We start from the raw sequence: 16,042 nt of genomic DNA, 5'->3' as shown, positions 1-16,042 counted from the left end.
TGACGTAGTTAGACGAAGCGATTTACCCCGGAGCAACAGCTTGGATAATCGTGGCGGGGCTATGCCGAAATACACATCGCTGACTCGATAACCGCTCTCCCGCCTGCAGACTGTGATTCGTCTCCCCTGGTTGCATATCTTTAGCAGTCAAGGTGCACGTATACAACGCTCACATTTTGCATGTATCATTTATCACTGCAGTATTCTATCTTCCGTGTGAAAAACCGTTTCATCACTTCCTCGTTTCTTCCGGAGGTGCTCGCATTCTTCCAAAAGAGGATATAGCTTCAGACGTGTCAACGTCCTGGTCCTCAGTGTGCCCCTCGGCTTTGCATGACGCTTCGGCGGAATGTCTGGTGTTCGAGGCCGCCAGGCCCCCATTGTGATGGTGATTGATTTCCACCATGCGAGGTGAGTCGTCTCAAGGAACACAATGGAGTCCGCTTTGTATCGTGTTCTCTTGAAGAGGAGAGCTGTGAGGGGGCAAAGGACGCGACGAGGATAATTCCATAGTGCGCATTGTCTGCGCCTTTCCCCCTATATCTCACGTTTGATGCTTCTGGAAAACTCTCTTATGGTTGAAAGGCACCGCCAGCTGACAAAATTCATCTTCGACAAATAATAGGGGCCCGGAAATCGAACTCTGCATCGGAGAGGAGGACATCGATATAGTAACAAAGAATGACTGGTCTCTTTTACCGTTCATGGCGTTGTCGGACGGGGCGCATGCGTACGAAGCCACCCTTCCCTTCCCCATTGTCCCTTACAAAGCGAAGTCTTGCGATTGACTCAACGTCTTCGGCGTACCAGATCCACCGAGGAATTCTCATACTTTACCCTACGCAAGAAGGAGACCGAGACGGCGCCGGCAACATCTCTGTTTGGAATCGCCTGTTCACGACAGCTCGACTCGAACCTGCTTATCAACCGTCCTGCGGATGTGACTAGGTCCACTGTGCAAAAGGCCGTCGTCGTTATTACGGATACCCCTCAGAGCGTGGGGCAACTGAGGGAGAAGCTCTCTGTCGTGACTTCGGCTTGGTTCGCGCAGCGGTACGTTGACAATATCCATGTTTGCCTTAAGTGATGGTTTGGGATGCTGGACGCCTCGCTGAAAAGGGCCAGGGCTGATTGAGTGCGGTGATAACAGGGACTTCTCGGACATCGACATCCTGAAGGTTGGCTTGATACTCGCATTGTGTCGAAAACCACAAGCATGCTAACGCATGCGCTAGAAATTTCGTGAAGGACTCATAATCAGCTGGGAACAGAATGAAGCATCGAAAGATCAGAATCTTGGTAAAAACAGACTTGTTTCGTGATGCAGACCGGAATGGGTAGCTAATTTGTGGAAAGGTCTCTCTCTGCGGGAGATGATACACGAGTTCAAGTACCAGACTCTTGTGTTGTTCAAAGCTCTACTTCTGCAGCCAAAGGTATGCAATGATCATGCGGCTTGTATGGCATATCTAACCTTATTTAGATGCTCTTCTTCGGCTCACGATGCGAGCGTTTATGCATGATTCAGTTCTCACTTATCTCACTAATCCCGGGCCTAATAAATAGCCTTCAGGATTGCGCTGATCCGGCCGCTGATAGCTATGCGCAGACTGTGGGGAAGCCAACTTCCTTGAAGACGAGTGATAGAGCGTCCTGTATGTGACTATACGCCACTCTTATGGTAAACTAAACTAACAGATAAAAGTGCTGGCATATATGGGTTTGCCGTTGCAGATATTTGGAAAGGTTCGCTGTTACGCAGGACACGAGATCGAGCATCGCTAATACTGCGTTAGGGAAGCATGTTCGGACCTTATACACCACTTCAGCAGCTGGATCTGCTGGCGGATCATGGGACGAAGTCGTACGTTGTTGGATCTACGAACTCGCTCCTTTTACAACAGAAAGATCGTTATAGCGATATATTGATTAATGTAAGCGGTCACTTTATCACCAGGAAGCATCTTGTTCGGATACTGACGTATTTCAGCTTGACGAGGACGTTATCACTATCTCATCACCCTCCCTTCGAAGCGCCCTGGTCCTCTCCGCCGCCGACAGGCGCTGGATTGACCTCCTTACGCAGATCATAAACGACACTTGGGATGAATCGCATCCTGAGCGACCAAAGGATCACGGATACATGGGTTCCGAAGAATTCATCAGACTCCAATTCGAGGAGTATCTACTTGCGTTGCTGGCCTCCGTGAAATACCACGAGGAGCTGCACTCTTTCAGTAGCGGTGAATCAGGTCAGAGGAGCAGGGCGCAGTTGGAAGCATACAATATCGAGGGCGATCCGGCGTCGGATTTCAATCCGGATTTCCTGGCACACTGGCAAACTACCTCCAATTACGCCTTATTTAAACGCTTGACGTCCGATGCTCTTCTATTCTCAATCGTTGAGCCTCGTCATCCCTGCGCGGGTGGTCTCACCATAGAGGACGTTCAGCGACGGCTGTCGCAACAGGTTGCGGAGCTTCACCTGGACGAACGGGTGCGTGAGGGCCGCGAGGCTCTGAACAGGCATCTCGCAACCGGCCAGAAGAAAGTCAGCGCTGCATTCAACAGTTTTTGGGCAGATATCGAGGCGATGCGGGAAGCACAACGGAAGCGGAATGAGGAGAGAGCTCTTCAGTCGCAACGATCTTCGATGGACCAACCTCGGCCGTCCTTAGATACAGCGTCGGTCACTTCAGCCACAGGCTCCTGGTTTGGTGGGCGAAAGGCCCCCGCTGTGGACATTGCACAGGCGCAAGCATCCGTCAACGCAGTGAGTCAGAAAGCTGGCGCATATCTTAGTTCATGGAGCTCGTGGGCCAGCGAGAAACGCAAAGAATGGCAGGAAAAGAAGGCGACCCCATCGTCTCCGTCCTCTGTCACCTCTCCTTCCACGCCTACATTGTCTAGTATAGTCGAAGGTGATGACTCGGAAAGAGGCCGACGCCGCTCTATGCAGCAACAACGCCAAAGTGAAGATTCATCAGCTACCCTCTCACGCAGCCGGAGTCGACGGAAGAGATGGAGCAATATCCTTCTGAGACGGGAAAGTGGGGAGTTCGGAGTCCCCAACGCCAAAGAAGAAGGCAGCCCGGACAGCAGCGAACAGGGTCATCCATACCCAAAGTCGCCCTTGTCCCGAGGGACCTCAGTTGGTGAAGACGACATTGCACAGTCAACTCAGCCTAAAATCAGTGATTCTTCTACTCAATCTCCAGTTTAAAAGGAGCCTGAGACATCCGCAAGTACTGATATCGTCGAGAAGCAACAGCCTGCAGACGAAAAGCTAGCAGAAGAATTAGCCTCTCATCCGTCAAGTGATAAAGCACCGTCCGCCTCCGCCGAACCCGCACCACCCAGCACATCGACCTCGAATTCCAACTAGACCTTGCCCTTCAGCCCTGCATTCTCTTCTCGAGCATTGACAACAAGGCGGCTCGAAGATCGATGTTTATCAAGCATAATGCATTTGCGTCATAACTCTCTTCTAACCAGAGCGCTTCATCCCTTTAATTATCAATTCATGCAAAGATGACTATTCCTCCTTTCCTTTTTCTTTTCGCCCTCCTGCAAGCTTGGATACCCAAGAGAACGGAGCTGACATTGATGATAATTTACCCCCTACATACACTTGCATTGATACCATCTTACTTTTTGGATTTAATGAACAAAGCCACCTGCTTGTATATGCGTTTCTGCTTCACCATTATTCTGGTTGGTTGGCTCGCTGTACTGTACAAAGTTTGTGATGATTGGATACTGAAGCTGTGATGAACCTCATAGCCCAATGAGGAATTGTAACCATACCTACCAAACCCTGGTCTCGTATTTTAGTGCGCCTTTTTGGGCATAATAGTTAGTGCCTACTGGAGAACATATTGATCGGAAGACCAAAGAAGCAACCCGTCTATTTAATCGTGGTCAGTTGGGTAATCATTGTCATATCCTCGCTATAGGAAAGCAATACATCTCTTGTCCCTGCTAGTGATGAAACCGGAGCCTGTGCCAAAGCGAAACCGGATGATTAAAAAGACAAATATCAGCGCTAAGATGAGGCGTTGAGCAGAAGCAAAAGGTTGTGGCAAGCAAATGGTATAAAATCACGCGATGTAAGCGATCTCATCCCCGTCCAACCGCTCTATATAGTCCTTCTCCATGAGAGCTTCGATATTCTTTTTGATATCCTGCACCTTGGGGGGAAAGCGGGACTTGACCTGCTGAATGACCTCTTGTACGAGCTGTACGTGCTTCATCTTCTTGCGGGACTTCATGATGCGAACGATGGCGGACTGGATGGCTCGATTAGTTGCGGACGAGGCGGCGGGAGATATTGGGAAAAACATACCTGGAGGAGTAATTTTCGGTCCTCCTCTATTGTCTTGTGGGTGTCGTCTGACTCTACCTTCTGTTCTGACTTGATCTGAATGTTTAGATTCACCTTGATCTTCTTGTTCTTGAAGTTGTAATTCAGGGAGAATGAAGTTCCAGGTTCGGGTTTGGCCCCTTCAGGGCTTGGAAGGAGCACCTTCGCTTTAAGCAGGATTCCCAGATTGGGGTCGAGAATTTCGGGGCGAGGCTGGTAGCCTTCTGGATGTCCGAGTAGGTCAAGGTGTCATTCTCGTTGAACAAGAGGAGGATACCCATTTGGAAGGTCGACACTTGGAAAGTGTACGGAACTTTCGTGTTCTTAATGTAATTTGCTTTGACTTCGCCCTTACACAGCTGCCAGAGCCAAGTCAGCTTTCGACCATTGTGTTTGTCATAGTAGAAACTCTGGAAGCGCTCGTAAGTCTTGACGATTTCGGGTGGTGCAGAAAAGCCGGTTGTAGGTGGATTGAGGGGCCAGAACCCAGTTCCAAGAATTTGAAAGTGCGCGTCGACCTGCTTCTTCCGATCGTCTTCGTCGAGGACCTTATCCTGCCAATCCTTGTAGTTGGAATTGAGATCTTTCGAAATCTGAATGTCCTGGAACATCCGCTGCAACTTGTTGGTGTATTCGAAACCGCAGGCTTCCTTCAGTTTGCTGATCATGCTAGTCTCCGCATCGTCGGATACCGAGCTGACGTGTACCAGCCGCTTAGCCAGCATCTTGGAGTAAAATTTCTGGAAGACGTCCTTGTCTTCGATGTATTTGAACACGGTCATGATCTGTACGAGCATCTCCTCCAACTCAGACTCCTCCGCAGCCTTTGAGCCCTTCTTCAAGAGAGAGTCGGTGTATCGGGCCAGCAGCTCCGGCGATTTCGTCGAACTGGATTTGCAGACCTTGTTGCGGTTGACAAACTCGCGGCAGGCGTTATCCAAGGATCTCACAAACTCGGATTCACCGTTGAAAGCCTCATTGACAAGGTTTTGATACCTGGTGTGGACTTGTAAGAGCGCATCCACATACATCTTTGGTTCGAACGCTTCGCCTTCCGCTGCAACTTTCTCGACTGCAGCCAAGCCCGCTTTTCTGACATGAGTCTCAAACTTCGCCCGCAGAGGGTCCAACCCATCCTTGATTCGCGACAAAAGTCGATACATGCGCGCTAGGTCATCTTGGCGCTCATTGTCTAGCAGAACTTGGAATTCATCCCGCAATAATTCGGAATGTGCTGTGACTAAGACATCAAGGCAAGTGTCCGTGAGACGCTTCATGATATCTGGATGCAGATACAGGCCCACGCGGGCTTTCTCCTCGTCAAGGCGAGCCTCCGCCTTCTTCATGTACTCTACCACGCTGTTCTCGGCCACGAACTGGCGGGATTCATTCTCGTAGTAGACTCTGGTCGCAGCAATGAAGGGTTTCTCGAAGTATACTCTGTAAACCTCCAGCGTAGACTTGGTGCTATCATTCTCGTCCAGACCGAGAGACACAAAAGAATCTACGATGTTCTTGATTTGCGACTGCTCGATGGTCTCGCCGTTTCGTTGCTTTTCGATCAGATTCAACACGGCCTCCATGACCTTCTCATGGACCTTCATGAAGAAATCGTCCTTCCATTTGACGAGGTGCAAAGTGTACACATCATAGACATTCTTCTTGCCCTCGTCGATCTCCCTCTTCACCCAGTGGCGGTTCAGGTACCGGAAGAGGTGGTTGACATATTTGGCGGCCGTTGTGTAACGAATCCATTCACGAATGTAAAACCCTAACAAGGCTTCTTCGGTATGGCTTTGGGACTCTCTGTACACGGCCTCAAGGTGGCGTGACAAGTACTCCCCTAGTAGCTTGTATAATTCCTCGCCCAACAAGTGTGCTAGAGTAGAAAAATCGTCAGAACAATCCATCACAAGCCGACATACCACCCGCATAGGGGACCGAAAGACAAACCACCACGATGCGCCTGTAATCCTTGCCCGTTGCTGACTGCCTTTTGTGATGTGCAAAAGTTGTGTACGGCGCTTAATCACAGGGGTTAGTTAACTCAGTTCCAAGAGAAGATGGGAACCTCAGTTCGAACATACGTGTACAGGGCCATGTACTACACCAGAACGGCGCGACTGTCAGCATCGTAACACAGAGAAAACACACTCTCCATGGAGACGAGAAACTGGTGGGAAATAAGGACAGAGACATACAGTTTTCATATCCACACCCTCCTCCAGCTTCAGCATAACGCTGTCAATACCCTTCTCCAGGAATGTCCATCTACTTGAATTAGCCCAGATTCCGAGTCATAGCCATATGACGTGTATCCGAAAGGCGGTGGAGCTCGAGGTGTCGGTGTAGGCGAACTCACGTTTCGTCAAGGTCATCCTTGTGAGGAGTCTGGGGCATTAGAGGAGGCATAATGCTGCCTTGAGCTTGAAGATGGGAGGAGTTCGATCTTGATATGACGAAGCAGTGAAGGTCAGCAGATGAGACAACGGTCACCGGTCCAAAGCGATCAGTTGGCGACTACCGGAAGGGCAAATATGAAGTAATAGGAAAATCAAATCGGCAGAACTGGAATGCTCACTTCGATCGCCAAACGACACTGTTTGAGCCTCGAGACGTTAAAGAAACTTGCAGCGGCAGACGGTGAGAGCGCCGGCGGTAATGCCTTGCGAGAACCGTTCAGGAAAGGCGGCGCACGAGGCAAAAAGAACGAGGGTAGTGAAAGACAGCTGGGGGACAGGCCGAACGAACCGACTGACAAGCACTTGATAACACGATCAAGAGCAAGACACCGGGATAGAAAATCAGGTAACGCGCGTTTTCAGGAAGAGAGGAAGAAAGAGACCAGGCGTGGCGTTGGGCGATGGTGGAGAGTCGCAGGCGTGGGGATGATGGGATGCTACATTAGCGGCAGGCGGTGAGTGAGCTGAGGCGCGTACGAGGCTACGACGCTAGGTGCCTGCTAGGCATTGATCTATCAACTTCAGCTCGAAGAGCTAGATTTGACCTGACGAAAGAGACTTTTAGGCATCAAGCACAGGGGAATCTCTAGAATCGAGAGGCGAATATCAAAAGTTAAATCACCGAGGCATCTTTGCGAACTGTGTTAGCGGCACGGATGAGGCTTTTGTGAACTATTCAAATTTAGTACAGCTTCTGGCTCATGCTTACTGGATAGCTGGGCTCTCCTGTAGCTGCCTATACCTATACTATATACATACATATGAAAATCAAATACTCCATGAGCAGCAGCGCCATCCAGAATACTCGAACCGTGGATTGTTTTCTGATAGACAGTTGATAGCATCACGGACTTGTAAGCCGGGATGACGTCATGTGTGGCCTCTATCAACAATTAAAATACCTGCGATGGAAAGAGAGAGCTTATGTCTTCTGCTTTGGTTGTAATACCATAATCACTTACTCTTTGACTGTGATTTGGAAGGGAATTTGCTCAACATAACTGTCATCTATGAGCTGGTCTAACCAGTGAGCCTCAAAATATAGTACAATGTCCTTCAAAAGCCCATCAGAAATCCAGGTCACCTCGCGCCAAATTCCCAAGTGGGAAAGAATCCCAAACACCTCAATCCAATCAAAGCCTCTCATGATCTATCACAAGGCCTTCAGCGCATCTCCCAACCAGCTCACCACGCACTTGGAGGAAGTTGGAGAAGTCACTCCCCAATGGGTGTACAGCATGTATAGCCAGACACACTTCCACAGCACGACCCATGAAGTTCTGGGGTTGTCTCAGGACGTGCACGTCTCTGCTTCGGCGGCGAAGGCAATCCGAATCGGTTCGACACGATCGTCGAAAAGGGTGATCTGATCATCGTCCCGGCAGGTGTTGGCCACCGCTTGTTGGATGAGCTCGACACTGAAGAGGAGCGGTTCAAGATGGTGGGCGCATATCCGAAGCAGAAGCAATGGGATATGTGTTATGGACAGTCAGGAGAGGAAGACAAGGTCAAGGGCATCAAAGACTTGGGCTGGTTCCATAAAGATCCTCTATTCGGGGACGATGGCCCTGTGTTGCATGTCTAACGCTGATTGCATTGCGGGTCAAAGAAAGCTGGTCAGATCGTTGGTTGCGTTAGACCGTTGATTTTTCCGCCGTGTAGCGCCACGTCCCATAATCCATGTTGGCTGCAGTGTCCCAGCAAGGAAATTAACGTTCCAACGTGATAGAATGAACTAAGAAAAAATACCTTAGATGCCACAAACAAAGGAAACATATCAAGCAAAATTGAACAGAAAGGTTGAATCCAGGGAGCAAAAGGAGCTCTGGGCGTAGCAAAGTTCGTCGACAAAAGCACTCAAACACAAAAGCGATTTGAAAAAAACAGTTTCACTGGGCAACTCGCTCAACGAGTCTGGTAACGAAGGCCGTCAGCAATGCACATTTATGAGATTAATGGTGGTGTCCTACCTAAGAACACTTATTGAAAAAGTCATGAGCCAAGCCAACAGAGCAACCAGCAGGACACAGGCAAGTGCTATTTGCCTGTCGCATATCGCATCATTCTTCTGGGAGATCTGCTGATTGATCTCTGCCAGCTTACACGCGCCACTAACCGTGGATAATGATTCGAATGCTATACTTAGGTTCGCTGAGTCGAACACTATAAAAAATATATCCAGGAGAATCAGTCGGGCCTTTGCAGCCGGAGAGCGTAGCCCCAGTGGTTTGGCCGTGTATTCGTCCCATGTGATGTACACCAGATAGACGAGCGCGACCGCATCCACGATAATAGCCATCAAGGCGGACGGGCCTTGGGGGTGTTGGTACTTGTCTGAGAGATGCTGTATAGACCCTCCAAGGGCAAGGGCAGTAAGAGAGAAGCACCAGACGGTGAGCCGAAAGATCACAGGTACTATAGGGCTCTTCAACAAAGTGCTGTGGAAGCGCTTGAACCAGATCTGTCTGCGTCGCTTCATTTTGAGCGGATCCTCGGTATCTTCACTCGGCTCCAATTGCCCTCGCCATGGTTGCGAGAAGTCCGTATGGTTCTGATTCAGCCATTCAGGTGTTACCAGCTTCTCTTCAAGGCCAGGTTCTAGTGGATAGGCAATTGCCTTCGAGAAAGACTTCCACCGGGATTCGCGACGTGGGCCAAAGCCAGTCTCTTCGTCAAAGCCTTGCTCTCCGGTATAGTCTGGTCTCGTTGTCGCATAAGGGGAGTGGTTATGTTGGGCAACAAGGGCGTCATCGGGTTGCGGAGGTAGGAGTCTTGCTGTAGCCGACGCCTCGGCTTCATCGTTCGCAGTTTCATAAGATTGAATCCATGCTGGACGTGAGCCAAGTCAGTCAGTCTCTCTCCCATTGGAAATGCCGATGTCTATTTACCAGGTAATGTGCGTAATTTGTTCCCGAGTTCTAAACTATTGCCACCAATATCTGCGATGGCGTTTTCTATAGATTGCGAGGCACCAGCCGACGCATCTGATGTGCCATTGCGTGGAGGGTCTTCGGAGCGCTTGTCTTTCTTGAGTCCGTTTGTAAGACGGGTTGGCGGTTCTAATGACTGCGGAGATTTCTCTGCGATACCGACGTCCAAGGCATGCTCAAGTCTCAGAGGCTGCTGTTGGGAATCGCGCACATCCTGTGCCATTGCCCACCAAAGCAACGATTGTTCCCAGGGAGGATGCGTCGGACTCTCGGAGTTTGCGGGAAGATGATGGATCCAGTCTGCATCGCCTCAAATTCCCTGTGGTAAAAGGAGGCGCAGTACCAAGACCCAGCTATCGGAAATTTTTATTTCTGAAACGAGTGTATTGAAGAGAAAATGAAGGTAGGGGAAAAACAATTACTGCAGGGCTGGAGCCCATCACAACAATAGTGAAGAGGTTGGGGACACAGCCGCGACGAGCGTTTGATGTTCCGAGGATCAGATCTCAGGCTATGAGAACATGACGTCTCCTCATAATAATCCTGCTAGGTTAGCTAGTAGCAACAAGGACAAGCCCTCTCTTCAACAATCTTCTTTTGCCACAGACAACAGAAAATATATCTTTGGGGGCAATTACAAAGAGGCCAAAGGTATGCTACTTTTACAGACTCTCTTTGATCGGTTGTCCTGTCAAGCCAATCGATAATCGTCCCGAATCCCCTGACTTACGAACAATTCCTCCCGAGCAACAGTGATTAAACACTGTTGCACAAATAATCTACCATCATTCACCTGGCAATTTCGCTATGCGACTCTTCGTGGTGCCAATCTCGACGCAACGAGCATTGATCTACTCTCGGCCCCTCAGCAGGGATATCGCCAAGGAGCTCTCGGTACTCGATCGCGTCACGAACAAGGCCGCGGAAACATGGGCTAAATGGGAGGAAGCTGATAAAGGTTGGAAGAAACACCTTGTGACTTGGGGGAATAAGGTCCAGCAGCGCATCCCTTTTGAAGAATGGGGCCTGAAAAGCGTTCCTTCTCTCAAGGCCCAGAGGAGACTCGATAAGTCGTCTGAGACGAAGAAAGTCGACGTTCTGTTCCCCGGAAATGCGATCAAGGCAGAGAACCTTCGCTCAATTCTCCGAAAAATAGCGACAGAGAGACAGGACTTGCATCACAAGAAAATGTGGTGGAGTTTGATTGCAGCTCCGTTCACAGCTCCAGTTGCGTTGATTCCAGTGTATGCTTTGTGCCTGGCCGAGTACAAATGACGTTGGCGCTGACTGTTTTCATAGTGTTCCTAATATCCCTTTCTTCTATCTTGCGTACCGAGGCTGGTCGCATTGGCGAGGTCCGCCCATCCATCCTTCAGGCAAAGTCATTTCTTCGCTGACACATCGAAGCCTTGAATGGTTCCAAGCATCTAGAATACCTAGTTGAGAAAGATTTGCTCAACCCAATCTCGTTTCCAGGGCTGGAGCAACTATACGCAAAACGCGTAGCCCGCGTGCTCGGTGACTCCGAAAAGTCCGCTTCAAGCATGGTTGAAGAAGTGGAGCGGAGCGAGGACAGATTATTACTCGATATGGCCGACGCTAAGAAACTGGCTTCCATCCTTGATGCGCCTGAACTCGCACTTGAAGCAGAACGAGCTATCTTCCAAGTCGGCGAAAGTCTCAAGGCACAACATCAAGCTGCCAAAACTGATCAAGAATCTGCCACTTCGAAAGAGAAGAAGACGTGACTGCATATGAATGGAAACGAAGCGACCGCAGGAACTTATGACACAACTGTATAGACTACGGACTTACACGATTTCCTCTTCTGCTAGTTATAATGCACCATTGAATTGAGTGGTTGTTCCTGAGACTCGTTGACAACAAGTACATTTATATGATTCTGCTTTTTATGACTTAATCAAAATTAACTTAATCAGAATTCAGAAGCTGGGTTTGCAACAGACAACCTTCTGCTTGACTCGATATATAACCTGACAATAACAGAATAGATGTTGAATAGATTAAATAAACTACTGAAGTCTATATATATACTGAATTCTGCCAGGTAAATATATCTAATGGATCATCTCTTTCTATAGGTTAGAGTAGGGTGAACTGAAAGCAGGCTGGAGGCGATTGTCGGTAGCTAGAACGTATGGACCTTGATGGTGGATGTGAAGCCTGCTGCCTGCATATCTCTATCTTCGATGGTTCTATGATAAAATCACGGGGAACCACAATCATGCATGACTAAGAATGCATCTCGCAGGTAATCCCATAGGAGATCACCACAGTGATCTACCCCGTATCTAGGGGTTTCCTAGTAAGGAAGAGGCTCTGCAAGATAGTAGGTAATAACTACGGTATTATTAAGGTGATATAGGTGTCACGTGGCGAACCACCAGCGACCCTCCTGTCGCGAGCCACTGCCTCACTTGGATGATAGTTTCTTTCGATTCCGAACATAAATCTGGGAGAACCCGAAAAGCTTGGTGAAGACCAAGCGGTTCTTTCTGATCAGCGCACAGATCTATCATTACCAAACAATGAAGTCGTACTAGGATCTCGCAGCTTAGAAGAGGACCTCTCGCTCGGTAGGAATGCCCTAAGCAGCTCTCCTCCAGTCTGCTTACATTGCTCCTAATACTATGCTATGTGCAGTAAATACGCTACTGAATAGTACTAAAAGTCATGGTGTTAAGCCTAACCTATCTAGAGTCGTTGTATAACTATCCCCTACATAATTGGGTAAGGGGGGTGTCAGACCATGTCACTGGACCCTAGTTTAAAGGGTGTTGCACATGGCAGCAGATCTGGTCATGGAAGCGGGCCGTCCGCCCGTTGCCCAGAGTCCTAGTCTACTGGTTGACCTCCCTTGGTTGGTGAATCCATATCCAATCCACCCAATCGCTTGGGATCTAACGGTTAATATCACATGGCGAATTACCAGCAACCCCTCAACACTAAGTCATTCCCTTACATGGAAAAGTTTCGAGATAGGCTACATTGCGTAAGCCTTAATTGGATAGATATATCAGGCACTGCAATGTCCTGCTGGCAGGGCCTATGACTGATGATGGTGGTTCTTGTTACTGCTTCCGTTTTATATTGTTCTCCTGCCTGTTCACTCTTGGCCTTTTACTATCTCAGTTCCTCTAGATTCCAAATAGGGTGATGATACAGCGACAACCCCCACTCTTTCTGGTCTCTACAATCTCTATCCATCTCCCTCGACACATTTCAAACACATCCCAGGCATGTGCGATTCACATATTATACCAGACGAGCACTCGGCTCTTCTGCCGAGTCATCAACCCTCCAATGCCAAATTTAAGCCCTCTCAAAAAACATATCCTTACTCTCTTCATCTTTCTCCTCATCACCGAGGGCAGTAACTTTCTCCAACTGGCACCGTTTTTGCCTGGTATCTCACCAAATCCCTAGCCGATCCAGGACGTCCCCCTCTGGAAATGATATACCGTCACATATACCTCGACACCAGTGACCGGCGAGTGCTATTCAGACTGCCGGAACTTCTCGGCGAGCTTCCATCCCGGCGGCGGCAGATTGCAGAACATCTTCTCCATGTCTTCCAATTGGTTAAACCCGATCATATGCGAATGGGGTGGTCCCATCTCCAGGAGCTTCGCCATGTAAGTCTCGGGAATTTCATCGATCCACCCGACCAGACTCTTCCGGGCGAGCTGGAACGACCGGACCATAGTAAGGGAGAAATCGACCGGAGACAAAAAGTACAACACCGACAAATTGAGAATGTGGTCGAACGGGCCCAGCGTCGGGAGAATGGCCTGTACGGCTCCGTGGTGGACCTTCTCGTAGACGCCGGTTTGTCAGCATTTTTTGGCCCTTCCCTGGGACAGCTCGATACCAGTTAGGGAGTATGGTTCAGGTGATGATGAGGAGGAGGACGAGGAGGGTGTCTGAATATTGCTGGATGCAGAATCCGAATCCGAGTCCGGAGGTGTTGTCCCAGGGACGCGGGGATAGCCGAGCGCGCGGGCATCCTTGTACAAGTCGTTCTTGGACCGCTCAAGAACCTCGCTGCGCTGGCCAACGGAGGGCAGGCCTAGGCTCTCAAAGTATTTGCACGCGTCAATTCCAGAAAGGTCGTCCTCATGCTGCCCCCACATGAAGTTGAAGTAGAAATCATAGCCCTTGGAGACCGCCCCCCGTCTATCTGCTCCTTGGCTGTGTGTTTGTGAATCCATACGTGATCGAACGTGTGTTGATCAGTGAAGTTGCCTGGATCATGGACAGGACTACACTCCTCCGCTGCATGAGGGTTGGTGAAGGCGGTTTGCAGGATACAGATCCTCATCTTGAATAGTCCTCAAACTAAGATGGAGGGGGTTACAAACTTGCGGATTGACCAGAATGAGGGGTGGAAGAGGGTCGATATAGATACCTAGGTACTATTCATCGACTCGACCCATGGACGGCATGGCATGGCATCATTATCATTAACCCCGTTGAAGCTAAGGTAGACAGGATCTCGTTAGTCGGCATAATCACAAAAGGAAAATACTGCAGCTAAAGCCATTGTCGATGATCTATCACAGCTGGAGCCGATCCCTGTTCCACTTACCCGGGACCACCAATCGAGATCGGGGTTCCCGGCTACCTACCTTACCTACCTTAGTGTTATGAACTTATGTATACTATGTGGGGGCTTGATAGTTTGCACACGTACGTGGATCCAGTTGAGAATGGTCTCGAGCGCTGTACTCCGGATTAGCTGTTTCTTCACGCCGATACAAGCTTTAGGTACCTGCCTCACCTTCTGTTATGGTGAAATGATCGGCGGTTAAACAAAGTACTACTGTAAGGTACGTAGGTAGTGGGGAACTATAGAAACATGGCTTAGCTGAAGGACCCACAATGGCTGATCCTCGATGTCGATCACGATGTGAACGAGATCATCGGAAAAACACTTGCCGACAATAGTCTTCTCCAAAATACGACGCCGTGACACACAGGATCTACCATGACAATGTCAGGAAGATTGCGACCAAGTACAACTACGACGGGGTACTATTGGATCTCGCCTGCGGAACGGGACTTTTCGCAAGATTGAAAGGCGAAGCCCAGGGAGTGACCTCTGGAGATCATCGCAGTTCTTCCACCAGATTTATTGGAGTTGATTTATCCCCACAGATGGGGACGGAATGCCTTCATCACGGCTGGTATGAGCGCGTCCTTGTTGGCCCCATACAGCATGTATTGACAGAGTGGGTGGACCCCGTGGATCACATTGTGTGCATCGGAGCCCTTCATTACCTCGATACGATTGAACTGTCTTTGGACCTTTCTCGCGCATTTCAGCTGGCCAGGGAATCGGTGACTTTCACCATTGATGAGATTCCGGAATCCTACATCGCGGCGCAGCGCTCCCGGGGTCGCGAATATATGCATGGCGTCAACCACGTGGATGAAGTTGCTGCTTTTGGTGTGCTGGTGGGATGGAAGTCGGCGGACCACTGGAAGTGCCTGGGATGGAAGTCGCCCACAACTGGAGATGATGTGTACACGAATATATTCCTATTTGAATGTTTGGACGGGGCAACGCTATAACTCGCGAGGCTCTTAGGGGTTGGCAGACTCTTCTGCCTGCTGATTCACTTGTGATCTGATTGGCCTTGTGTGGTTTGCGCTGATCTCTGGGCGCACATTCTACTACAGACATGCAAGGTTATGTCGTTATGAGTTATGGTCTAGCAAAGCAGACTGGAAAGACACGCCATGAAGCTCCTTGGTCCATACCAATCGTTACTTCCACGTCAAAATCATCATCAGAATACCTACATAGCCGTAGGATCAAGTAATAACATGCTCACATCGCATTACAGTCTGATACTACGTACTCAGTGTTTCTATAGCTTGTGTCTGATGCTATTAACCGTTCAGTCCAACGCCAGCTGGTCAGTTGGGTGCCTGACCACCAGCGAATCCCGGCTATTGTATGTTTTTTGCTTTCTGATCTTTTTGTGTTGTTCAGTTTAGCGTCCTCATCTCTCGTCTACTAGTGACTTACAGAGCAATGAACCATCCTCCGAATTGATGTCTTCGTAGATAAGTCCGGTAAAGTCTTTGATTTTCGGAGTCTTGTAAACAATCTCATTGAAAATCTGTTGAGAAGAACGGGGTGAGGCTTGCACAGAAGCACTTCTGAGATTGCGCGTGCGTGATGTGACCAAGAATGCTCAGGCTAAGCTTTATGGACTCAGCTGCGGCAGATCTCCATTGGATAATGTGTCTCCAGGCTG

General features: G+C 49.3%; 7 protein-coding genes across 7 annotated transcripts; 4 read left to right on the top strand and 3 right to left on the bottom strand.

Moving 5' to 3' along the window:
- Positions 1-349: 349 nt before the first annotated feature.
- On the top strand, positions 350-3,223 carry P174DRAFT_370172 (putative Avl9 protein; the record flags this gene model as incomplete). Its single annotated transcript, XM_024822321.1, has 10 exons — positions 350-411; positions 626-730; positions 811-1,053; positions 1,151-1,178; positions 1,236-1,299; positions 1,357-1,436; positions 1,484-1,655; positions 1,706-1,746; positions 1,797-1,934; positions 1,991-3,223. 10 exons carry the CDS (start codon positions 350-352, stop codon positions 3,221-3,223), a joined length of 2,166 nt encoding a protein of 721 aa, XP_024682667.1.
- A 756-nt stretch (positions 3,224-3,979) lies between these two features.
- On the bottom strand, positions 3,980-6,616 carry culA (cullin culA). The gene is made up of 6 exons (XM_024827290.1): positions 6,565-6,616; positions 6,451-6,467; positions 6,267-6,387; positions 4,641-6,242; positions 4,346-4,587; positions 3,980-4,289 (listed from the first exon to the last, which is right to left on the bottom strand). The coding sequence occupies exons 3-6, from the start codon at positions 6,271-6,273 to the stop codon at positions 4,101-4,103; spliced, it is 2,040 nt and encodes a 679-aa protein (XP_024682666.1). The 5' UTR covers positions 6,274-6,387; positions 6,451-6,467; positions 6,565-6,616; the 3' UTR covers positions 3,980-4,100.
- A 1,258-nt stretch (positions 6,617-7,874) lies between these two features.
- Positions 7,875-8,595, top strand: P174DRAFT_503865 (cupin domain-containing protein; the record flags this gene model as incomplete). Its single annotated transcript, XM_024831183.1, has 2 exons — positions 7,875-8,065; positions 8,104-8,595. 2 exons carry the CDS (start codon positions 7,875-7,877, stop codon positions 8,408-8,410), a joined length of 498 nt encoding a protein of 165 aa, XP_024682665.1. The 3' UTR covers positions 8,411-8,595.
- A 119-nt stretch (positions 8,596-8,714) lies between these two features.
- On the bottom strand, positions 8,715-9,978 carry P174DRAFT_420628 (phospholipase D regulator; the record flags this gene model as incomplete). Its single annotated transcript, XM_024824879.1, has 3 exons — positions 8,715-8,739; positions 8,796-9,654; positions 9,714-9,978. 3 exons carry the CDS (start codon positions 9,976-9,978, stop codon positions 8,715-8,717), a joined length of 1,149 nt encoding a protein of 382 aa, XP_024682664.1.
- Positions 9,979-10,122: 144 nt separating this feature from the next.
- Positions 10,123-11,720, top strand: P174DRAFT_441343 (mitochondrial K+-H+ exchange-related family protein). Its single transcript, XM_024827289.1, has 3 exons — positions 10,123-10,999; positions 11,055-11,110; positions 11,163-11,720. The coding sequence occupies exons 1-3, from the start codon at positions 10,563-10,565 to the stop codon at positions 11,501-11,503; spliced, it is 834 nt and encodes a 277-aa protein (XP_024682663.1). The 5' UTR covers positions 10,123-10,562; the 3' UTR covers positions 11,504-11,720.
- Positions 11,721-13,273: 1,553 nt separating this feature from the next.
- On the bottom strand, positions 13,274-14,097 carry P174DRAFT_420626 (uncharacterized protein; the record flags this gene model as incomplete). Its single annotated transcript, XM_024824878.1, has 3 exons — positions 13,274-13,575; positions 13,648-13,933; positions 13,990-14,097. 3 exons carry the CDS (start codon positions 14,095-14,097, stop codon positions 13,274-13,276), a joined length of 696 nt encoding a protein of 231 aa, XP_024682662.1.
- A 342-nt stretch (positions 14,098-14,439) lies between these two features.
- Positions 14,440-15,494, top strand: P174DRAFT_503862 (uncharacterized protein; the record flags this gene model as incomplete). The annotated part of the gene is made up of 2 exons (XM_024831182.1): positions 14,440-14,465; positions 14,756-15,494. The coding sequence occupies 2 exons, from the start codon at positions 14,440-14,442 to the stop codon at positions 15,348-15,350; spliced, it is 621 nt and encodes a 206-aa protein (XP_024682661.1). The 3' UTR covers positions 15,351-15,494.
- Positions 15,495-16,042: the final 548 nt, after the last annotated feature.

Source organism: Aspergillus novofumigatus (assembly GCF_002847465.1).
Source record: "Aspergillus novofumigatus IBT 16806 chromosome Unknown P174scaffold_4, whole genome shotgun sequence".
In the NCBI taxonomy this organism is placed as follows: domain Eukaryota; kingdom Fungi; phylum Ascomycota; class Eurotiomycetes; order Eurotiales; family Aspergillaceae; genus Aspergillus; species Aspergillus novofumigatus.
The sequence above is the reverse complement of the archived record's forward strand: the minus strand, read 5'-3'. Positions and strand labels throughout refer to the sequence as shown.

Bases quoted from the DNA above. Each gene is read 5' to 3' on its own strand.
- culA (XM_024827290.1), bottom strand. The intron at 4,588-4,640 runs GTATCCTCCTCT...TCGGACATCCAG, and splicing joins AGTGTCGACCTTCCAAATGG to AAGGCTACCAGCCTCGCCCC. The intron at 4,290-4,345 runs GTATGTTTTTCC...CGAGCCATCCAG, and splicing joins ACCGAAAATTACTCCTCCAG to TCCGCCATCGTTCGCATCAT.
- P174DRAFT_441343 (XM_024827289.1), top strand. From the start codon at position 10,563: ATGCGACTCTTCGTGGTGCCAATCTCGACGCAACGAGCATTGATCTAC. The intron at 11,000-11,054 runs GTATGCTTTGTG...CTGTTTTCATAG, and splicing joins CCAGTTGCGTTGATTCCAGT to TGTTCCTAATATCCCTTTCT. The intron at 11,111-11,162 runs GTCCGCCCATCC...GACACATCGAAG, and splicing joins AGGCTGGTCGCATTGGCGAG to CCTTGAATGGTTCCAAGCAT.